Genomic DNA, 24,825 nt, shown 5'->3' with positions numbered 1-24,825 from the left:
CAAATCAACAGTTTGGTACATTCTGATAAAGAAAAGAAAAAAGTGCCCAGGTGAACTTGGGAACTTGAAAATGCCTGGATGTCCTAAGAAGACAACAGTGGTGGACGATCGCAAAGTTATTTCCATGGTGAAGAAAAATCCCTTCCCAACATCCACCCAAGTGAAGAATACTCAGATGTAATGCAGAGATCCACCGAAGGAGATAGCTCCACGTACTAAATCCTAAAGTGCCAGTGCTGTGCTATAAATATAGGGTATAGTTACAGTATCTCTACACCTAGAGCTAATCTAAGGTGATCCTCCACACCAACCTCAGAGTGGCGGCATACATATAAATCAATGCATAGAAGAAGGTAGTTTGCCTATAAAGAATGTGCCACCTAAGAGGTTCCAAGCTGAGTCCCACTATACCCTATATTTATAGCACAGCACTGGCACTTTAGGATTTAGTACCTGTGGCTATCTCCTTCGGTGGATAGCAGCATTACATTATTGGTTCTTCAGGCATTTGTGTGTCCTTTTGGAGGCTTTTCCCTGTCATTTTATGCTCAGTTTTATGCATTATCTCAAAAAATATTTTTTGTCTACCCCCGCTCATGACTGAGCCCTTTTTCGTTTTTGTGTTTCTGGTTTTCTCTCCCCTTCTTCCCACAGCCATAACTTTTTTAATTTTTTCGTCAATATGGCCATGTGAGCGCTTATTTTTTGCAGGACAAGTTGTACTTTGAACAACAGCATTGGTTCTACCATATCATGTACTCGAAAACGGGAAAAAAATTCCAAGTTGTGTGAAATTGCAAAAAAGTGCAATTCCACAACTGGTTTTTGGATCATTTTTTTACCATGTTCACCAAATGCTAAAACTTCGTAAACATCAAACATGCAGAGGTTATTTTTTTTATTTAAAAGGTGAAAAAACAATCCAAATTAAAAAAAAAAAAAAAATAGCGTCATTTTCTGAGAAATGTATCGTCTCCATTTTTCAGGACCTGGGGCCTGGAGAAGGCTTATTTTTTTGCTCGCCGAGCTGATGTTTTTGATACCTTATTGGTGTGTATATCATCTTTTGATCGCCTGTTATTTCATTTTAATGCAATGTTGCGGCGACCAAAAAAAGTTATTCTAGCGTTTTGACTTTTTTTTCGCTACGCTGTTTACCGATCGGATCAATTCTTTTTATGGCTTGATAGATCGGGCAATTCTGAACGCAGCGATATCAAATATGTGTATGTTTGATTTTTTTTGTTTGTTTGTTTTATTTTGAATGGGATGAAAGGCGGGTGATTTGAACTTCCATATATTTATTTTTTTGTATGCTTCAATAGTCTCCTGTTATGACCCCAATGGCGAGGGTCTCAGAGGAACGTGGAAGTCTGCAGAGTACAAAAATCCAGCTCATAGGGCAGTGGTAACTGGGTTGACCATATATCTACTCCTAACGCCAACACTAGAAGTAGCCGGGGATCATTCCTACGTTGATTCTAGATGACACGCGCCAGCCGGAGAATCTAGCTACCCCTAGTAGAGGAAAACAAAGACCTTTCTTGCCTCCAGAGAAGGGGACCCCAAAGCTGGATAGAAGCCCCCCACAAATAATGACGGTTAGGTAAGAGGAAATGACAAACACAGAAATGAACCAGGTTTAGCACAGAGAGGCCCGCTTACTGATAGCAGAATAAAGAAAGGTAACTTATATGGTCAACAAAAACCCTATCAAAATCCACACTGGAAATTCAAGAACCCCCGAACCGTCTAACGGTCCGGGGGGAGAACACCAGCCCCCCTAGAGCTTCCAGCAAAGGTCAGGATATAGATTTGGAACAAGCTGGACAAAAATACAAAACCACAACAAATAGCAAAAAGCAAAAGGCAGACTTAGCTGATATAACTGGAACCAGGATCAGTAGACAAGAGCACAGCAGACTAGCTCTGATAACTACGTTGCCAGGCATTGAACTGAAGGTCCAGGGAGCTTATATAGCAACACCCCTAACTAACGACCCAGGTGCGGATAAAAGGAATGACAGAAAAACCAGAGTCAAAAAACTAGTAACCACTAGAGGGAGCAAAAAGCAAATTCACAACAGTCTCCATGGGAGATTAGAGGCTGCAGCTGTCCGGTCAGCTCTGCTACATACAGGTGATGATCAGATTGCCTGTATGTAGCAGAAATGCTCACTTGCTAGGAGCGCCGCCCACCGGGCGGTGCTCATAGCAATCTGGCTATGACAACCATAGAGGTCTGCTGGGGACCTCTGATTGTCATGCCAACCCATCGGTGACCCGAGAACACGTGACGGGGGTCACAGATGGGTGGGATTTCCAGCGCACTTGCCAGAAGAGCAAGTTAAATGCTGCTGTCAGAGATTGACAGGTTAACAGCCGCGGGTGGATCGCGATTCCACCTGCAGCTGTTAGAGGCACATGTCAGCTGTTCAAAATAGCTGACATGTGCCGGGGAAGATGTGGGCTCAGCGCCGGAGCCAACATCAAAGGGGAAGACATGACAAGCCCAGTACATGTACGGCGCATGACGCGAAGGGGTTACTATTGATTGAATCTCTTCTTATCCTGGGATATTAATATACTGCTCCCAGGCTTTTTGGGTATATATTTGTAGAAAAATGGTTGCAATTCTTAAATGTTTCACAGGATATTCTTGTTCAACTGTTTTAATATACGGTAACCTGAAAGTCTGCGCTTCAATTGCATCTCACCTGTTTCATTTTTAATTAAAAATAGTGTACTACAGAGCTGAAATCACAAAGCCTCAGTCACTGTCCAAATATTTCTGGACCTGTATACCAGTAACAGATGATTTATTTACACGCTCATCATACGCAGCAGGGGTGTAGTCTTTTGGGCCCCATCACTTAATGATGCAAAATAGTGATGAGAGAACGTGTTCGGATAAGGGGTTACCTGAGCATGCTCGGGTGCTAACAGAGTGACTTCAGAGTGCTCGAATAATATGTTTGAGTCCCCGCGGCTGAATGTCTTGCAGCTGTTCAACAGCCACAACACATACATGAATTTCCTATTTGTTAGGCAATCACAGCGTCTGATTGCTCCTACTCCAGGGCTGAGAATAAGCACTTCCTCATTTTAAATGTGTTTATTCCTTCTGGCAGAACAGGGGTTAATCGGCCATATTGGAAATCTCTGTGCTCACAGCTGAGCTCGGTTAGCCACTCCTTTTCCCTTTATAATCAGGGCTCTGATATTAATCCTTGTCAGAGGGAGCTTTATTGCTGCATGGCTAATGGAGGGAAAGGAGATGGTATGAGAAGGAGAGGTGAAGGAGCTATTAGTGACTGTTGCTTGATTTGCATGTGTGGTAATTCCTTATCCTTCTCTGTTTTTGTTTATTCCCCTACCTCCACACCCATATGCATTCCTCTGTTATATGTGAGTGAATATTTTGTATGCCTGGAGTTTTCTGTTAACCCTTGTCTGTGTTGCCTTGTTTGTCGGGTTGGTGTACTACAGTGCACAGTAGCGCCCCCTCTTCCCTGGGTGGAGGAGGAGAACAGATGGAGGCTAACTTAGGAGATAAGGAAAGGGTGGAGGCCCCGGCATCTTCGCCATCTGAAGTATCCCGGGGGGTGCAGGGCGTCCCTAGTGTCAGGGACAGAGAAGGAGCCCCTGGTCCTGGGTCAGTCACCCAACAGCTGTGTCGTGACAGTTAGCACTCGTGCATGCTCAGATAACACCTTATGCAAGGACGTTTGCTCATCACTAGTGGCTAGCTATCTATCTATCTATCTATCTATCTATCTATCTATCTATCTATCTATCTATCTATCTATTATCCAGAAAAATGAAGGCAGCACTCCAATAGAAAAAATAAAAGTGGTTTATTGGCCCATGTGCGACGTTTCAGTCCAGGATGTTATTTTCTGAGATTTAGTAGATGCCATATTTAGAAGGATGTTGTTCCTCTAGTTTGGGGCAATTAACACCCGCTTTTTGGGGCTTTTCCTTTCTTTGCATACTCGGGTTAAGATTATAGGTTGGACCTGATGGACTTTTGACCCTCAACAACTCTTGAACATGATCACACTTTTATCAACAGGATCGCTTAACAGAGGTGGAGAAGACAACTCACCCTCGCAGGTGCTGCCCTTCCTGTAGTACCCAGGCATACAATCACATTTAAGCAATTCTGACGACTCCACACAGCGGGCATTTGGGCCACAGTTCTTTTCTTGGCATGATAAGGATTCTACAGAAATTAAATTATTTTTATCAATAAGGTTTCCATACAGTTTTTGACAATTAGACAATAGGCGCGCAAACTAAATATATTTTCATCTAGATTAATTAATAAGTTTTCTTACCTAATTCGCATGTCAAGCCCATATACCCGGCTTCACAGATACAGCTTCCATCCCCGGAAATTCCATTTTTACAAACTCCATGTTGGCACGGACAGGCTGTATCAAAAACATGTCACAGTTTAATAGAACTGGATAAATTTGGTGACGAAAACTACTGTCATAAAGTTTTATATTAAAAGGAAGCTGCCATAAGATTCATGTAGCCCGAAACACACATAGGGAAAGACCTGTCAGTCATACGGGTCAGGGCGGAGGGCATTTGCATCAGACAAGTCATCCGAGACACACAGGTCTCCGAAGCATTTGATGAACCCCCCTTCAACTACGGGCAGCCTAAATCTCACAAGTTCCCTTTAATAGGCAGGATAATACTAGCACAGCATTGTGCAGTGACTTACCAACATTACAGTTTGCTCCGTACAGAAAGGGGTCGGAGCATTCATCGCAAGAGAAACCAGAGAATGCTTCCTGTAAAGGAAACAACAGATTATTACCCAAACCACGGGTAGCATTAATCGGAGAACGGCTTCATCATTGCAGAAGTTTACGTTCAAAGTCCTGTAACTTTTCGTAAAACCATAGTTTTGAGCACCGGCCAGGTATGATACCTCTGGGATGACTAATCCAAGCATCAGATTCCTCGCATCTTTAACTCGTCCTGTTCCCCTAGACTGACTGGTCTCTCCTGATGTCTCTGTGTATAAGGGAAGACCTGTCAGTCAAGGGGAGCGCAGCAGAGAAAAGCCGCCGAGGACCCGCCTCCTGGACTAGTCATCCAAGTCACATCATTCACGGTTGGTTTTTAAAAGTCCGTTGTCTTTGAAATTGGATAGATTCTGTAAGAATAATTGAATCCTTAGTACACTGAAAATGGAGAGACTGCAGCACTCACGACTATACAATATAAATGTGTTGCATTAGGAAATGTTGTACATTGTCTGATAAAGACCCCTAAAGAGGGGATGAAACATTGCAACATGTCAGAGTACAAACAGGACTTACATTTTCTAGAGTGCTGCAGTTTTTCTTCTCTCTGCCCATACACATTAGATCATTTGCCAAAAATTAACTCAGAGGGTCCTACATGACCCTGACAACAGCTGTATAAGGTTTATCATCCAGTCTTAAAAATCTAAGAAGTTTTGCTCTTAATGCAAACAGAATCCCTAGATTTTTTGGGACCATGAAGGAAAAAATCCACCTATGACCATAATAGATAATTGTGATGGTCTTTTGTAGATAATTGTGATGGTCTTTTGTATATCCCATTATAGAGTTTACTTCCTTGCATTAACATTATTAAGCTATTGCAAATGCCTGATCTACTTATGCATGGCCTCAAAAAATGAATATTTGCCATTTTAATACTGTAGGAAGCCGGACTCTTCCCCAGATGCTTGCACTTACATTACATGTACATGTCCCGTTTCCTTGCAGTCCATCCATGCACGTGCCATGACCTTTGCATGGGTTTAAAGCTCCTCCAGGACATTCTGTGAACGGGTTACATGACAATAGGTTACGAGAGACGCAGATTTTCAGAATTGTATTCATATATTTCTTCTTATTTCTGAAAACAAAGCCTAGAACTTCCATAATATTCTATTCGGTATTCTTATAAAAGGAACCATTAATATTGATTTATTCTTCCTTTGGAAAATAACTGAAGGGAAATTCCAGGAACACTCATACACTTTAAAGAGAATCGGTCCCCATAAACATGGCTGTTCGGCTAAGTGCTCATGTGTAGTGATGATGAGCCAACGCGCTGGGATAAGGTGTTATCTGAGCATGCTCATGTGTTAATAAAGTATCTTTGGCATGCTCGAATAATATGTTCGAGTCCCCGCGGTTGCATGTCTCACGGCTGTTCGACAGCCATAACACATGCAGGGATTGTCTGTTTGTTAGTGAGTTCCTGCGTGTGTTGCAGCTGTCGAAGGTGAAGGTGCGGGGACTCGGACATATTATTTGAGTACGCCAAAGTCACTCTATTAACACACAAGCATGCTCAGATAACACCTTATCCCAGCACGATGGCTCATCACTATTCATGTGTCTTCAATGGGATGAGGGTTGAAAGCTGCTGTCAAAACCTCTGGTTGTAGCTCATGTCCTGGGAGAACTAAGGGATAGTGCATTTAAATTTAGTTAGGAGGCCAAAATAAATATCAGATGGTCAGCGGGTACATGGTGGTCTTACAAACGCAGTCAAGAGCTACTCTTACAGGGAATATCATATCAGAAATTGATTGACTAAATCAGGTTTTTGTGTTAAATGTATTCTTTAAAAATATTTTGTTTTTGTTTTTTTTTATATCTCAATCTGACGTAAAAAAAAAGGAATTGTTTTGTCCAGACCAGCTGTGGGTCTCCAGACCCGAACTCAACGTAATGATATATTATATACCTAAAAGGCTGTTGGGTCAAAAACCGGGTCATTGTGATCCGTACTCTGACAGCAAAAGGCGAAAGTGTGAAACCAGTCTAAGGGTATGTGCACACGACGTCTTTTTCAGGCATATTCCGCTCCAGAAAGAGTCTGAAAAAGTGCTCAGAAAATGCTCAAAAGAATGAACATTGCATATGTACAGTGTGTTTGAACGTCTTCTAACTGCTTCAGGTTTCCAAGCGGTTAAAAGAAGTAATCCGCTCTGAAGATGCTCTGTACTCCACAATAGAAGTCAATAGGATGACTCGGAATACGCCCGAGCTTCGTTTTTTGAGTGTTTAGCGGTTTCTTTATTGTTGAATAGAGTTCAAAAATGAATGACCGGAAAATGTAAGTAAAAAAGATGCAACAGAAATACTGGAATAATGCTGAAGTCAAGGATCAAAAACGTCCAAAAAGCGCTCAAGAAACTAATCCATCTTCACCAAAAAAAAAAAAAATCTAAATAAAAAAAAATCAGGCACTTCATCCTTCTTGAGAAAACTTTGTTTTTATTGTAACTTTATTCATTCCATAAGTGCAAAAAAAAACCAAAAACAAATCCTCATCTCACGCGTTTCGGAAGCAAGCTTCCTTATTATGAACAAGAAAGGTTAATTCCAAAACGCGTCAGATGTTTGAGGATGGGTGTTCAGTGGTTTTAGCACGTATGGAATAAAGTTACAAGAAACAAAAGTTTTCTTAAGACGGACTGGGTGCCTGCTTTTCTCTGACTTGATTATTTTGACAAGCTCTGCTCAAGCTGCCGATCACCCTGGACGAAGCCGTTACTAGTCTGGTGATCTGATGGTTTTCTTATGCTGGAAAAAATAAAATAAAATTGCGTTTCCTGAAGCCTCTTCCTCTCAAAAATGTACTAGGTTTGACTGTCTAGATGAGATATTGGATGAACATGTTCTAGGTGGACAAATGATGTACATGATGATACAAATATCTAAGAAGTATAGTTTCTCCTTTCGGAGATTGACATGCTAAGCATGCCGAGATGAGGAGACTTAAATCCGCAGTGCTCCTCTGAGAAATATGTTAATTATGCAAATTGTCTCTTCAGAGACGAAGAGAACTAGAACTCTAGTGCCACCCATTGGATGGTAGAAATCCTACAAGTCAATGTTGACCCTTTACCGAGCCTTGTCACATGACTTAGGATAATAGCCAAACCAGAACCGCAATTTGCAGACACTGTGTTTCGGGGTACTGCCCCGTGTCAGTGCAAAGAGGAGATCTGGTTTGGCTGTGTGAGAGGCGTCTGACCATTATCCAAGAAGTATCGTTTCTCCTTGCGGAGATTGACATGCTAAGCATGCCGAGATGAGGAGACTTAAAGCCGCAATGCTCCATACAAATATCTGAAACTCAAAGAATGATAATTTCGATTAAAACAATATAGGTTAGCAAAATTATTTCTTAGTTCTACTACATTTTGCAAAGGAGGTAAGCGTACGTACCGATACATGAAGTGCCCCAGTATCCTTTGCAGCATTGAGGTTGAATAACAACGGTCTGACACATGTGACTACAGCCCTGCATTGATAGGACCACTCCGCCCATATTCACCGAATATCTATGACCCAAGCAGACATAATTTATATGAAGTATCTACAGTCTAGATACCTGCACCAATTAAACAATTTTCAGCTGAAAAATGTGTCTCAGAGTTGTCTTCTTTTGGAATTCAAAGGGTTAATCCGACTTCGCTCATTTCCGTATTAGGAGGTAAGGTTGGGGTCATCACATCTGCAGATATCGGCCTAGCAGAATGTATCATGTACCGGTTCTATTTGAAGCGCAAAACCTGCCGCTTGCAAATACAAACAGGCAGAAATCTGTAGATATGATGTCACTGGCCCCAATATGGAAGTAACCAGAGCCAGGTTACTCCTGTTATAAACAGTGGATGCAAAAAGTCTACACACCCGTGTTAAAATTCAATTTTTTAATCATGTAGAAAAAAATCATGCCAAGAAGAATCATTTCAGAACTTTTTCCACCTTTACCATAAATTGGTACAAAGCCATTTAGAAAAACTGAAATTTTCAGCTGCCATCATTTACAGTGATTCTGATTAACCCCATATAAAATTTTAGCTGTTCCAGTAGGATTTTACTGATTATTTTTAGCTGCACTTCGCAGTAAAATCCATGGTCAGTAATCTGCTTACAACACAGCAAAGGATCTCATTGTTGAAAGGTATCAGTTAGGAAAAGGGTACAACATTTTTCCAAGGCGTGAGATATACAAGTGAAAACTATGAAGACCATCATCAAGAAGTAGCTTAGTTTGGCACAATAGCAACATTACCTAGAACTGGACGTCCCTCAAAAATTGATGAAAGATAAGAAGAAAATTGGACTGGGAGGCAATGAAAGAAGCCTACAGCAACTTTACAAGAGCTGCATGACAACAATCTCGCATATTTTCCATGTCTGGCCTGTGGGAGTAGGGTGACCTTTTTTCACAAAGAAAAGCATCAAAGACTGGCTGTGTTTTGCCAAAATCTTCCTCAAGTCTGCAAAAAGCATGTGGGAAAAAGTGCTATGGTTTGATGAGGCCAAGGTTGAATGTTTTTGGCCATTATTCCAAAAGGTATGATTGGCACAAAGCCAACACTGTGCATCAAAATAACACCATATCCACAATGAAGCATGGTGGAGGCATTATCTTTTGGGGCTGTTTTACGGCAGCTGGAACTGGGGCTTTACTCAAGGTGGAGAAAATTATAAACAGTAACAATTAGGTACATTTTGCAACAAGACCTTTAGGCATCTGCTAAAGGGCTGAAGATCACTTTCACCTTTCAGCATGACATCAACCCTAAGCATTTCTCCAAATCAATGAAAGAATGACTTCACCAGAAGAAGAATAAGGTTTTTGGAATGACCTAGCCAGAGAGCAGACCTAAATCCAATTTAAAATCTATGGGAGACCGGAAAAGGGAGCTGACAAATTTGGAGCGCTACTGCATGGAAGAGTGGGCATAGGTTGTCATTTCTAGATGTGCCATTCAGCCGTTTTGTGTAGGGGTCTATCACAAATTCAAAGGGTACTTCAATGAAGTATCAATTTAACGGTTTGAATATTTATGCAACAACATTTTAGTTCTTAATTTTTATTTTTCAATTTAATTGTACATATTATGGTGGAATTAATTCTGAAATGATTCTTCTCTTGGTATGGTTTTTTTCTAACATAAAAAATCCTGGGATTTCAACAAGGGTGTGTAGACTTTTAATCTCCATTATATGTAGCACTAGGTATTCTTACCTGCATCCAGGATTTCCTATTGCAGAAGTTTTCTTTGTAGTACCTTTAGGACAGGAGTACCTGTCAGCAACAGCACAGGGCATGCATTCGGATTCACTCAGTAGTATTTTTCTCTCATCACAACGTTTACTTTTTACCTGTAATAAAGAATATGTGAATATACAATAAAAATAAGCTTGACTGAAGGAACTCTGAGCATAGCTATCCTGAAATGACCTACACATTTTTTCACCCATCTAAAAGTATTTCCAGCAATAACAGACACACTACTGATCTCAGTATAAAAAGTCCACATCGAAAGTCCAAGCATATATCATAAATATGTGAGTAGTGAGTTGCCTCCTCTGGAATTACTCACATTTTTATTTTTCAGAATACAACCTGTGAATATATGGGAAAAATTGGAAGCAATGCAAACGTAAGCAGGTTAAGGCCCCCATACACACACTAATATAGGCTGATCCCGCCAATATCGATGGGTTCGGCCAATGGTCTAATGTATGGTGGGGCCAGCCAACTGATGAGCTGGGAGAGATGTTGATCGTGCATGTCCAATTTCGGATTGTTGATCACATTGTTCTCCTGGAGATAAGTCACCACCGGCTGATGTGTCAGCCAGCAGCTTTCTCAAAGAGAACACATGAGCACTTGGCCAAATGAACGCTCCTTTGTATGTCAGCTGAGATGGCTGTTGGCCAAACGATTGGCTGAAGAATCGTTTGGTTAGTATTCATCTGATCTGTATGGCCAGCTTTAAGCTCGGTTCACAATATTATTTTATTGCATTGTTCTCCGTAGGAGCTGGACTCCTTGCCAGATGCCTGTGGCACCCAACAGACCTTAATGACTATATTGGGGTACTCTGTAAGTTGATGAGCTTGAAAGAAGAAAATGGCTAAAGTATCAAAGTCAGATAATTTCCAAAGAACAGCTGTTTTGGGGTGGTCTTGATATGAGGCAATTAGTACCTGCAAAAAGTGACCATGAAAAGAGAGCCGGTGACAGAAAGGCAACCAGTAACAAAGGCTGACCCCTATTCATCACCAAGAGCACCTCCAAAAGGACAAGTGAATGTGTAAAGCCTATGCGTATGCATCACTTACTGGTAGTGATGAGCGAGTATGCTTGTTACTCGGGTTTCTCTGAGCATGCTCGGGTGGTCTTCGAGTATTTTGGCGTGCTCAGAGATTTAGTTTATGTCGACGCAGCATGCTCTGAGAAACCCGAGTAACGAGCATACTCGCTCATCACTACTTACCGGTAGTGAAAGAGATGTCCTTCGTCCTTGCATTTGTGGGTATGTTCGTTGTTATGTGCTAACTACATTGCACTTTTTGCACACCAAGACCATTCCTTTATAGCATCCCTACTCGCAAATGCCTGTGGTATCTTTAAGTAAGATAATGCCCTATCACACAACAATAATTGTCCAGGAATAGTTTGTTGAGGAACATAAAGGGTGCAAGGTGTTGACTTGACCTCCAAACTCCTCAGATCTGAATCTAATTGAGCATCTGTGAGGAGTTGTGAAAATACAAATCTTATCCAGAGATCGCACCTCCCAAGGCTGCTATCATTTTGCTAGATACAACAGGACACCTTCAGAGCCAATAGCTTGATGTTTCAGAGCTGTTTTGACCCAGGTGATTTTATTGTTATGGCATATGATATTTTCTGGAGATAATGGGTGCCGGATACACGGTATATGGTGTTAAGTACTGCCCATATAAGAGGATGGCAGCCCACTCTTGCACAGGGGCCCACCGGAGGATTCTCCTATGGGTCAGTCCAAGCCTGGTCTTGTGAATACCTCAGCTCCACACATTCCTGCCTCCACTGGTCTCATGTCCTTCACCACCACAGTACAGTCTGTGGTCTGTGAAAGTATTTTTTTTTCCCTCCCGCAGTTCTGTGTCTTTTCCCTTTTAAATGGATAATGCCAATATGGCCGGAATCAGCTTCAAGCTCTTTGACACTTATGGAACTCCTTCCTGGGATGCTCATTTCATCTCACGTTCTATTCCATCCTGGCCCGTTACCTTTAAGAGCTGTAAGCTACTCGGGGCCTTGCTGCTAGGTGTGCCTTCTCCAGACCCTTCTCACTTCGTCACAATGCTCTCTGGTCAGTCCTCTGAGCTGGCACTGTCCTTCTCTCTGCATCTCTGTAACTCTGTCTCTCGGTCTGTTCCTCAGTATCACGCTATCTCTGTCCCAATCTCCTTTCTCTCTTTTCAAAAAACACCCACTGCATGTAGCCCTGCTGAGCACTCAGACCAAATGTCTGCTCTAGGTGCAAGCTAGGCCCTGTCTGACTCACTACCATGAAGTCCTTTCTGATTCTGCTGCATAGCCCCTTTTTCTCTGGGCTAGTCCCAACATTTAACTATCTTACGCTACTCACCGACTGTTGCTGGGCAGAACACTACAATGCATCACAACACAGTTCACATTACGCTTTACATTGTACACAGCACTGATGTCTTCAAGGTGGAACGGGGCAATATAAACCTATAGAGAATGACACTAAGTTGTGGAGCAAAGACAAATGTCAGCAGGTCTAATAATCCATAATTTATAGTGAAATTAGTTATTGACCAAAAATCCACACAAAGCGATAGAGGTATCAAAAACAATCAGAACAAATTTATTGAAGTATCAAATATACATAGACGTAATAAATATACACATATATGGACAAAACGGGGCAATATGTCCATCCATCACTTTACATATACTTAGCAGCCACCTTATAAGAACTTTTTGACTTTTTTTCATATATGGTAACATCCAGCACTGTGATGTATGATAAGAGGCTGAGATCTGATCAGACTCATTTTATATGACTATCTCATGCTTACCTGTACAATCCTTCGCTTAGCTACAGCATTCAAACGTCATTTACAACCAACCATTGATGCTGCGCAGACTTACGGCCGCCTCTAACGCAGAATCGGCTGTCAGTGAGAGCCGAGGCCTGGTTACAGCCACCGCTCACTATGCACTGAGTGGTGACTGAAGCCACGCTGGCCCACTCCTATGACTGAAAGCCCAAGGTTGCTGGGAGGATTAAAGTTTATTTCCTCCCAGCAGCGGGGCTCTCAGTGTGGGCAGCGGGGCTCTCCATGTGGGCACCAGGCAGTTTCAGAACGCTATAAACCTGTAGATTGACCCCATATCTGCAGGTTAATAGCATTTTATTTACATGACAGATTACTTTTAATCCCTTGGATGCTATGGGGTACAGAAACTTAGGCATTTGAGATGTTAAAGAAGCATGCTCCCTCTGAAAGCCCATCAGTGACCCAACAAAGGTGTCCTGGTTTTCCAGCACCGTGTCCTGATAGTCTGATAACAAAAAGGCAAAAAGACATATACAGCTCTGGCAAAAATTAAGAGACCACTGCAAAATGTTCAGTTTGTCTGATTTTTTGAGTAAAATTTAAAATTGTTCCTTTATTCTATAAATCTTCTGACAACGTCTCCAAATTTCCAAGCAATAATAATTTTTTTTTTCTGACAAAGAAAAATGGTCAAAATAAAAAACAAACAGTGCTTTCAGACCTCAAATACTGCAAAGAAAACAAGTTCATAATCATTTGGAAACAGCAATACTAATGTTTTAACTCGGGAAGAGTTCAGAAATCAATATTTTGTGGAATAACCATGATTGTTAATCACAGCTTTCATGCGTCTTGGCATGCTTTCCACCAGTCTTTCACACTGCTTCTGGCGCAATAATGTAAGAAGTTCTTCTTCGTGTGATGGCTTGTGACTATCCATCATCCTCTTGATTACATTCCAGAGGTTTTCAATGGGGTTCAGGTCTGGAGATTGGGATGCCCATGACAGGGCTTTGATGTGGTGGTCTCTTAATTTTTGCCAGAGCTGTATTATTGATGACCTGTCCCCAGGATAGGTAATTAATATCAGATTGTTGAGGGTCCGATATCTGACACCCCCCACTGATCAGCTGATCTTTGCTACGCTGGCAGCCAGATGTAAGAATTAAACAGAGCTGGACTGCCCAGTTCCGTTCAGGGTGTAGTAGTTACTGCCAGGTACTTTAGGTCAACTAATATTTACCAGTTTCCACTGCCAAACTATGGAGTCGGATCAAAAATTGCAAAATGCAGAGTTTTGTGATCAGGCACTACTCTTGAGCTAGTTGAAAACTATGGGATCAGTTCTTACAAGTTTCCCTCTAGTGTTTCGCTGCCACTCCTGAGATGGAAAAAAAATCCTGAGATCAGTATTTCTGAGATCAAGAAAAATATGACCTGTAAGAAATTGTTGAGGACTGAATTTGAGGGACATTAATGTTTTTAAAGATGGTTGTGCTTTCCTGCTACAAGTTTTTAAACTTCTCACATTCACTTCTGTTTTATGTATCCTGCCTGATCACTGATTATTCAAAAGATGATGACAGATTCAGCAGTATTTTTGTATGTAGTTACAAAAGGTCAACAGAGATGGAGAGAAAACGAAAAATAATACCTATGCCAAAGGCCCTTTTATATGGGCCGATAATCGTTGAACATGCACTCGCAAGAGAGCTGCTGCAAAGATAATACTGAAATGGTCAGGGAGATGCGAGATCCACCCCTTGTGACAAGCGTTTCGCCTTTATGCTTTGTGCGAGGATACATCTGGGGAATTAACTATTTTAGCTAGGGGTGTTTGGTTACTTTGAATTTTTTGGCTATATTTCTCAGCTGCATTATTTAGCACACACTTCCTTGTGTCCCCTTCCGTATCTCATTGCTTTATACTTTACAGTGTTTTGCAAAAGTATTCACCACCTTGGCTTTTAACATAAATTGTTACATTATAAACTGTAATATAAAATATATTTGTAATCTGATTTGTGTCTGCTGCATCAGCACTAAATAGTCTACCTTGCTGAAGTAAGAAAAATATAGGCATAAATTACATTTATGGGATCAAATAACTAAAAATTGTCATGTGCATATGTATTCACCCCTTTTACTATGAAGCTCCTAAAAATTTATGCAAGCAATTATCTTCATACATCACATGCTTAGTGAAAGGACGTCTAAGTGTCACACGGCTGTCAGTATATGTACACTTTACCTTTTCTGAAAAGCCACATAGGCAGCAATACCATGAACAAGAGACACCACTAACCAAACACCATGAACAAGAGGCACCACTAACCAAACACCACCATGAACAAGAGGCACCACTAACCAAACACCATGAATAAGAGGCACCACTAACCAAACAACACCATGAATAAGAGGCACCACTAACCAAACACCATGAACAAGAGGCACCACTAACCAAACACCATGAACAAGAGGCACCACTAACCAAACAACACCATGAATAAGAGGCACCACTAACCAAACAACACCATGAATAAGAGGCACCACTAACCAAACAACACCATGAATAAGAGGCACCACTAACCAAACACCATGAACAAGAGGCACCACTAACCAAACAACACCATGAACAAGAGGCACCACTAACCAAACACCATGAACAAGAGGCACCACTAACCAAACACCATGAACAAGAGGCACCACTGACCAAACACCATGAACAAGAGGCACCACTAACCAAACAACACCATGAACAAGAGGCACCACTGACCAAACACCATGAATAAGAGGCACCACTAACCAAACAACACCATGAATAAGAGGCACCACTGACCAAACACCATGAATAAGAGGCACCACTAACCAAACAACACCATGAATAAGAGGCACCACTAACCAAACAACACCATGAATAAGAGGCACCACTAACCAAACAACACCATGAATAAGAGGCACCACTAACCAAACACCATGAATAAGAGGCACCACTAACCAAACACCATGAACAAGAGGCACCACTAACCAAACACCATGAACAAGAGGCACCACTAACCAAAACACCATGAACAAGAGGCACCACTAACCAAACAACACCATGAATAAGAGGCACCACTAACCAAACAACACCATGAATAAGAGGCACCACTAACCAAACACCATGAACAAGAGGCACCACTAACCAAAACACCATGAACAAGAGGCACCACTAACCAAACAACACCATGAATAAGAGGCACCACTAACCAAACAACACCATGAATAAGAGGCACCACTAACCAAACACCATGAACAAGAGGCACCACTAACCAAAACACCATGAACAAGAGGCACCACTAACCAAACAACACCATGAATAAGAGGCACCACTAACCACACAACACCATGAATAAGAGGCACCACTAACCAAACAACACTATGAATAAGAGGCACCACTAACCAAACACCATGAACAAGAGGCACCACTAACCAAACACCATGAACAAGAGGCACCACTAACCAAACACCATGAACAAGAGGCACCACTAACCAAACACCATGAACAAGAGGCACCACTAACCAAACACCATGAACAAGAGGCACCACTAACCAAACACCATGAACAAGAGGCACCACTAACCAAACACCATGAAGACCAAGGAGATCCTCTAAAAAGTCAGGGATAAAGTTGTTGAGAAGTACAAGTCAAAGTGAGGCTATAAAAAAAATCCAAATATCTGATGATCCCCCGGAGCACCTTCAAATCCATTATCATCAAATGGAAAGAATGTGGTAAAATAACAAACCTTCCAAGAGAGAGCCGTCCACCAAAACTCTCAGCCCGGACAAGGAGGGCATTGATCAGAGAGGCAGCACAGAGACCAAAAGTATCTGTCCATATGACCACAATAAACCATACACTCCATAGCGGCGGTCTTTATGGAAGAGTGGGAGCTGCATATTGCAACAACATAGCAGCTAGTCTATACCTACTAGCTCAGAGACAACTGAAAATGTAAGAGTCTGCACAGGAGAAAACTGGTAAAACATGAGGGATACATATGAAGGATTTATGCTATGGCTAAAAATAGTGTTATTCCTTATGTACCCACATGAAAGCTTACTCTGAACAGTCAATTGAAATGATAAGCAGCTCTGGATCCAGAAAGCAAAAAAATGGATCAGTTACAAATTAAAGAAAACCGGATGGCTGATTAACGGATCCATTTTCCATAGACTTCAATGTTAAAAAAACATCCAGTTATTTAAAAATGGACTAAAAAGTTGTGTTTGGACAACTTTTTTTTGCCAACGGATTGCTGCTGGGTCCGTTCTAACTGATCACTACTGGACACGTGAACATAGCCTTACACAGGTTTATACATGGATCAGAGTTAAGAGCTGAAGATTCCCACTAACCCCCCCCCCCCCCACAAAACTCTGAAGCCATATGGAGCAACACTACAGGTTCCTGCACTTCTAAGTCAGCCCTTTTACGGCTCCATGCAAAACTCAACCACAAGACGACCGCGTAGATAAATCCCTATCTCGGCATGAGTGTACTGCGTGTTCCTGCTAGTGTGTGCACTTTCAGGAAACTTATTAGTTGTGGAATTGTCCATGTACAGGGGATTGTACACATCTTGAGGAGCTTATTAAGAAACCAAGACGATATTCAGGAAAATCACAAAATGAGTTATACAAAAGAAAATTTTCATCATATAATGCAAAATATATCCATTTTAACGACAGATGCTTAATGAGTAGAAATCCTCTTATCAGTTGGGAACAGAATTTCTGACGTGATATAAGAGCGATCAGAAAAGTCCCCCACTATCTATGAGAAAGTCACTAACTGCTTATTCTAAATCCTTGGTATAAACAGCTTTCTATAGACCAAGATCCTCCATGGTTTTCTGATGGAAGGAAAACTGGATTTCTCCAAGCAGCTAACAGACTGGGAGAAAAGATGAGTGGCTGACTAATAGAAAGCAGAGGGTGGCTATTAACACGTACCCATATAGGGTGACTAATAATGGCGGGGTGCCAAAACAATAGAGCAAAATTTAAATTTTTGCATGATATTGCAACGTTTAAAGTAATTATTATTAGTGATGAGCGAACATGCTTGGGTAAGGTGTTATCTGAGCATGCTTCGGTGCTAACCGAGTGACTCCAGCGTGCTCGAAAAATATGCTCGAGTCCCCTGCGGCTGTTCGACAGCCACAACACATGCAGGAATTGCCAGGTAATCTGGCATATGTCGCGACTGTCGATCAGTCACGAGACATGCAGCCACGAAGATTCGAATATATTTTTCGAGAATGCCGAAGTCACGCTGTTGGCACCCGAGAATGCTCAGATATCACCTTCACTCATCACTAGTAATTATCATAAGGAGAAAATGCTAGAGGTTCAACACTGATACATGTAAAGTTATCTAGATGTAAAGGGAGAAACACGGCAGAATTACTAAATAAGAAAAACACCAGGTAAAATGATAGGGAAAAGGGAAAAGAGAACAATAAACTTATTTGTAGTAATTAGTGTCAGGCAGCTGCTGCCAAGGCAAATAAGAATATGGGGAGCAAAGATGCAGATGGTTTTTATGACCAGACAATTACTTAGTGTTACTTGCTGATCCCATCTCTGGTTATATGGCCGTAAGACGGCATGTCATCGATCCTGTCTGCCTCAGTGAATTTTACCTGTAAGAATAAGTTCACACTTGACGTTTTTGCTGCGTTTTTTAATGCTCATTTTCAGCTACGTTTTACAGTAGCAGCAAAGCTTATGAGTTTTCAAAAATATCATGCACACACATTGTTTTTTTTTTTGCCCTCAGTATTTTGGGCTTTGCATGTTTTTTTTGGACCTAGAGCATGTCACTTCTTTCAACGTTTTTCACCCATTGAATTGAATGGGTGGTGGAAAAAACGCTGAAAAAATGCAGGTATCCGGTTTTGCTGCTTTTTTGTGCCAAAACCTGATTCTATGGAATAGGACTTTTTTCCCAAGACTAAACTTTATCAGCATGCACAGGAGACAAGTCTAGCATGCCAAAACTGCTGCAAAAAAACGCAAGAAAAACCAAAGGAAAACATGCTTTTGAAGCTTCTTTCCTGCCAAGAGATCAGGTTTTGCTACCGAAAAAACGCCTAGTGTGAACTTACCCTAAGTGTTGCCGTCCCACTTACCTGACGAGTCGCTCAGGTGTGTAAGCAGAGAGATCGTAGGGAATATGGACAACAGTGGCAAGGAACGAGGAGGAACCCAGCAGGTTAGTATACTAACAAGGTGCATTAGGTGTTCTGCAAGTTCTGGGTAACACCACAGATAACACACTGTAACACAACAGTCTTTGCTAATCAGAGCCCATGCCCCTTCATAAATAACTTAGGGACACAAATAATATTCCCAATGTAAGAAAAGATGAACCTACCATAGTGAGTGGATATACCGCTCCTGCATGGGCCATCAAAAGGATAAAGACAAATCCAGAGAGGAGCATTGTCAGCGCCGTCGGTAGCACCTCATCAGACACTACAGGTTCAAGCCTTGTATATGGATAGAAAGCTAGACAAGTGCTATGTGGACATTGCCGCAGGATCTGGACTGGCCACGGAGATCCTCATCTGGTCAACCAATAAACACACAACTCAACCTCCTCATTTCCTTTGCACACATGAACAGGGGGAAGAACAGAAACGACTACGGACTTCCTTTTTCCTATCAGCTCAAAACACATGGAAGGAAACCCGAAATCTCCTTAATAAAAACGACACCTAGTGAAAATCTTAAAAATGACGAGAAAGCATTTAACAGAATGACTTTGTGGCCTAACACTAACAGGAGTGTAAGTGGTGGCCTTACAGTCTATAGGGCCTTACAGTATATATGGACGACATTTATTTACACTTTATCTGCTTTGTTTTAAGCATAAATAGTTTATCAGTTTTCTATTTACTTTGTTAAATTAAACAAATATAAAAAAAGAAAACTCCAAAAGGCAGAAAACAAAAACTTAATTCTAATTGCTTTTGTAGCTGCTGCTTGACATTGAGTATTGTGCTGCTTAGCTAATATGTAACCAGAATACCCAAGTTTTCTGATTGGGTTATCCCCACTTTTATTCTATTTGATGTATATGAGTGATTACTAAGTGCATTACTTTATACTTAACATTAAATGGGCTGTCCCACAAACAAAGTGCATTTTAATTAATAGATCTTGGAATATTTCCACAATTGGATGTGTTAAAATAAAATGTTCCTGTGCTGAGATAATCGTATAAATGTGCCACTGCTGTGTACTGTGTAATGGCTGTGTCTCACCATACAGAGCTGCTCCAGTTCATGATCGGCACATAACATGGTTCTTGGCCGGCGGAGGGAGCATAAGTCACTTATGATAAGTGAGTATACAGACTAAAAAGCAGGAGCTCGGAGCGATGCTTTCTGTGGCATCATATTTCCCTGCCTGGGGTAACACATTTCCTTGTGTTATCACAGGAGTGAGTTTTTCTGCTGCATCATCAGTTACCTCGTCATGAATCAAGCCTGCGGCAGCCGCTCACAGCCGTGGAGCCGCTATGACACTTACTTGACTTATGATGAGCTTAGAGGGCTGGTGTGGCAAAAATATTCACTCCTGTGACAAAGCAGCAAGGGAAATGTGTTACCTCATGCTGCTGAAGTAAAACTGCCTCTGTTAGCAGCATTGCAGAGCAGTTCAAGACAGCAGTGTGACTATAACACTAGTCTGAACTGTCAATCATTCAGAAGTGCATTGTCTCCCAACAAGCAGGAAGCTGGTAGAATATAAGAACAACCCTTTAAAAGAGGTTGAGCAATAAACAAAATACATTTTAATCAATTATATAGGTTAAATTAATTTTACTGAGCAAAGTTAATCTTATCATGTGCCCGTGCTATGTACTCTGTAATGGCTGTGTCTGACCATGCACAGCTGCTCTAGTTCATTGCCACTGCATACCACATCTCTGGTAGTGGGTTGCAGGAGGCATAATGCACTTATGATGAGAGTATACAGATGAAACAGTACGGGCTTGCAGATGTCACTTTTCTGAGGTAACACATCTCCCTGCCTGTTTTGTCACAAGAGTGAGTGTTTCTGCCATGCCAGCAGTCAGTGCTCATCATTCATAAATCAAATCACTGACATAGCGGCTGTGAGCGGCAGTCACAGACTTCATTTATGATTAGTTCACAGGACTGGTAACAGGGGCAGAAGCACTCACTCCTGTGATAAAACAAGGAAATGTGTTACCCCGGACAGGGAAATGTGTTACCTCAAAACTTCAGGGGCTCACAGCTGCTGCTTTCTATCTGTATACCTTCTTATTATAAGTCAATTATTCCACCTCCAACCCAGCCTCTGCGCTGTGGTATGCACTGACAATGACCTGGAGTAGCTCTGCATTGTCAGACACAGCCATTACACAGTACACAGCAGGGGCACATTTATACGATTATCTCAGCACAGGAACTTTTTTTTTTTAACACAACACACTTGTTCTGAACTGGGAAATTGAAGTTGGTCGTAAATGGCAATCTGGCCAACTTCAAAGCAGACAGCAAAGAGCATTATAATCGTTGTGTTCCTCATCTTGGAAACAACTATCCTACAGTCATGACCCGAAGTTTTGAGAATGGCACATATTTAGATTTTTACAAAGTTTGCTGCTTCGTTAATTTTAGATCTTTTAGTCTGAACAAACAAAAACACAGAACTTGTGATAAACTCCAAGTACTGATTGGACAAGTTTGGGTTGCCATTAGTCAGGATTTGGACAGGCAACTGATATCTAGTCTTAAAACTTGGCCATGACTGTAGGTAACGAATGGTAAACCATAAAATTCCTCAAAACAAAGAGGATGCTTAATAAAAGGTACATTTCAAAGTTAATTATTCTTAAAATTACTTTGCAATTTTTCCCATTTATCATGAAATAACCCATTTAAAATTTATCAAATTCAAGCTTTTGTGCTTGTTCCAAAAATGACTTTCACAGTCAAAAACACACTATAGGAACATGTCCCCATAACATGATAATTATAGGGAAACCCACTGCAGTCCACCAATATAATAATGGAAGCTATCATATTCCTAATATGTGTTATGATAACAACTTGCAATAAAGTATATCAAATATATACAATCAATGTGAATGATAATTAACAACACCACTTGATCGAAAAAAGGGGTGGTTCGAAACATTTATTTTAATCCTACATGTCCATTTAACGTAATACTCTCTTTTCAAATATACTTTAATTCAAAATTCTCCCCGTTCCCTCACAATGCTTACAGATTTATTTTCTGAACTTTTTCATATTTGACGATGCTTCATTTGAGAACCCCCGAGCTGTCATTAGGGGGTGCTGAAACGAAGCGTCATTAGTGACGTCCGTTTCAGGGGCTGGGCTAGTACCTGATATACTGAGCATGTGTCGGTTATCAATTCTGACGTATGCAAAGTATGTTATCATCATTGTGCAATATGCACAGTGACAGTGCGCTCCCTTGCCGGTAAGAAAGGGCACTGTCAGTGTGCATTGTAAGGAGAATATCCGGCATGCAGGAAAAGCATGTTGCCCTCGCAGTGACGTCACTGTGACAGTGACTGCAGCCTCAGCTCCCTGATAGTGACTTGTTTGAGTAATTCTGCATACACTGGGGTTTCTCACATGAAGTGTCAAACAGGAAGAAGGTAAAAAAATATAAAGCAATTAGGTAACAGTGAGGGAGTAGTAGGGACTTCTTAATTAAAACATATTAGAAGAGATTAGAATATAACATTAAATTGACATTTAGGATTAATAAAATGTTAGTTTGTGACCACCTGTTTAAGTGCAAATGGAGATCAGAGGGATGGTGGAATGGAGAAGCCCAACGCTTAAGTTATGCTGCTACAATGTTTACGTGTTATGCTGTTTTCTACAATGCGGTATTGTTTCTTGCTGATAATCTCCATTTACATTGGGTATATTTTCTATACTTATAGTGGGAGTTATCATAAAACACAATATGAGTAGGACCTCATCAGGGTTGAGGTCAAGGGAGGATTGGAGGCCACACCATGAGTTTCTCTCCTGTAGCAGCCAAAGATGCAGAGGTATTCATTGCAGCATGAGATGGTGCATTGTCACATACATGAATATGATTTTAACAACAAGTTTTTTTTTGTATCATGGAAAAAAGTGATCAGTCAGGAACACTATTATATACTTCACCTAGATCACTTTCACATCTAACTTCATGGGGCTGACCAGCTCTCTCCCCACGATTCTGGCCCAAAACATGACTCCGCCACCTATTCTTGACATCACAGCCATCTACCAACCATCCACCTGGACCATCCAGAATTGAGTGCCACTCATCAGTAAACTAGACCAGAGGTGTCAAACTGCATTCCTCGAGGGCCGCCAACAGGTCATGTTTTCAGGATTTCCTTGTACTGCACAGGTGATAATGTAATCACCTGCACAGAATGATTCCAGCACCTTGTGGAATGCTAGGGAAATCCCGAAAACATGACCTGTTGGCGGCCCTCGAGGAATGTAGTTTGACACCTCTGAACAAGACTGTTTTATAATTAGACTTCATGGAGGTTTGGGCCCACTGCAATTGTTTCTGCTTGTGAGCACAGTTTAGGGGTGGCCGAATAGTAAGTTTATGCACAAATGTAAGCCTCTGGAGCAGTGATGGCGAACCTATGACACGCGTGTCAGTGCTGACACGCGTAGTCATTTTCAGTGACACGCGGCCGCCGCCCCATAGAAATTGCATCCTTAAATTGCATGGCAAGCCGTTCCGATTTTTTATCGGATCGGATGCCATGCAGGAGGCCTGTAGGTCCAAACAACAGAGCTCCGGCGCAGAGCGTCTAGGCCTGGGACTTCCGGTAGACCCGGCGCAGCTCCCGGAAGTCCCAGGCCTAGACGCTCTGCGCCGGAGCTCTGTTGTTTGGGTGGCATTGCGCTGCTCCCTGCTGCGCCGGCCGGAAGTTCGGGCCTACCGGAAGTCCCAGGCCTAGACGCTCTGCGCAATGCCGCTTGGGACGCACTTCTGAGGCCTGAGGTGATCGCTGTCTGGAGGCCCTGTGATTGCTGTCTGCAGGCCCTGTGACTACTACAGCAACCATCATCCAGTGAACTGTGGGGTGTCATTGGCCATTACTGAGATAAGTGAGGGGGAGGCTGGAAGAGGCCTGTGCTATGGGTGCCGTTTCCCGCCATTAGGAACACCATCTTGCAGCATAGTACAGACTCCATTTCACCACCATTACATGTGCCATCATATGGTCAGTTAGGTTAGTTAACCCCTAATTGCCTGCAAGGCTAACTATAAATCTTCTCTCACTGCCCCTCTCATGGAGAAGCCACAAAATAAAAAAACAAAGTTAAGTAAAGGGAGTGGTAGTAGCAGTAGCCGACCCTTTCAAGAGTCATGGACTGAGATGTATGGCATTATAGAAAAAAATGGCAGATCATTTTGCATTCTATGTAGTGAAACGGTAGTAAGCAGAACGTGGAATGTAAATAGACATTTTGAAACTAATCATTCCCAGCTCTTGAAAAAAAGTGAGGATGAAAGGAAGGAATACATTTCCAGGCAGCTACACCTTCATAAGAGCCAATCTAATTCCATCCTTAAATTTGTAAAAAGCTCTACAAATTTAACATCTGCAAGTCTGAGCATTGCTCACTCCATAGCTCAGCATGGAAAAGCACTCAGTGAGGGAGAATTTATTAAAGATACTCTCTTAAGATGTGCACCAGTTCTATTTCATGATATGCAGAATAAAGATGCAATTATTAAGAGAATATCTGAGTTACCACTCAGTAAAAATATCATAAAAGACCGAATAATGAGACTGAACACAAACGTACAACATCAATTAAAGAGAGACATAAGTAATTGT

At 41.6% G+C, this 24,825-nt stretch overlaps 1 protein-coding gene across 1 annotated transcript in view; it reads right to left on the bottom strand.

Moving 5' to 3' along the window:
• Positions 1 to 19,493, bottom strand: part of STAB1 (stabilin 1) — a 191,501-nt gene extending 172,008 nt beyond the window's left edge. Inside the window, exons 1-7 of the mRNA XM_077276156.1 lie at positions 19,321 to 19,493; positions 10,057 to 10,193; positions 8,241 to 8,356; positions 5,748 to 5,833; positions 4,739 to 4,808; positions 4,341 to 4,436; positions 4,109 to 4,225 (exon numbers count right to left, since the gene is read on the bottom strand). Of these exons, the coding sequence (XP_077132271.1) occupies positions 4,109 to 4,225; positions 4,341 to 4,436; positions 4,739 to 4,808; positions 5,748 to 5,833; positions 8,241 to 8,356; positions 10,057 to 10,193; positions 19,321 to 19,389 (691 nt within the window). The 5' untranslated portion in view covers positions 19,390 to 19,493. The remainder of the gene's footprint in view (positions 1 to 4,108; positions 4,226 to 4,340; positions 4,437 to 4,738; positions 4,809 to 5,747; positions 5,834 to 8,240; positions 8,357 to 10,056; positions 10,194 to 19,320) is intronic.
• Between the last annotated feature and the right edge of the window lie 5,332 nt (positions 19,494 to 24,825).

Source organism: Ranitomeya variabilis, chromosome 8 (genome assembly GCF_051348905.1).
Source record: "Ranitomeya variabilis isolate aRanVar5 chromosome 8, aRanVar5.hap1, whole genome shotgun sequence".
NCBI lineage: Eukaryota > Metazoa > Chordata > Amphibia > Anura > Dendrobatidae > Ranitomeya > Ranitomeya variabilis.
The sequence above is the reverse complement of the archived record's forward strand: the minus strand, read 5'-3'. Positions and strand labels throughout refer to the sequence as shown.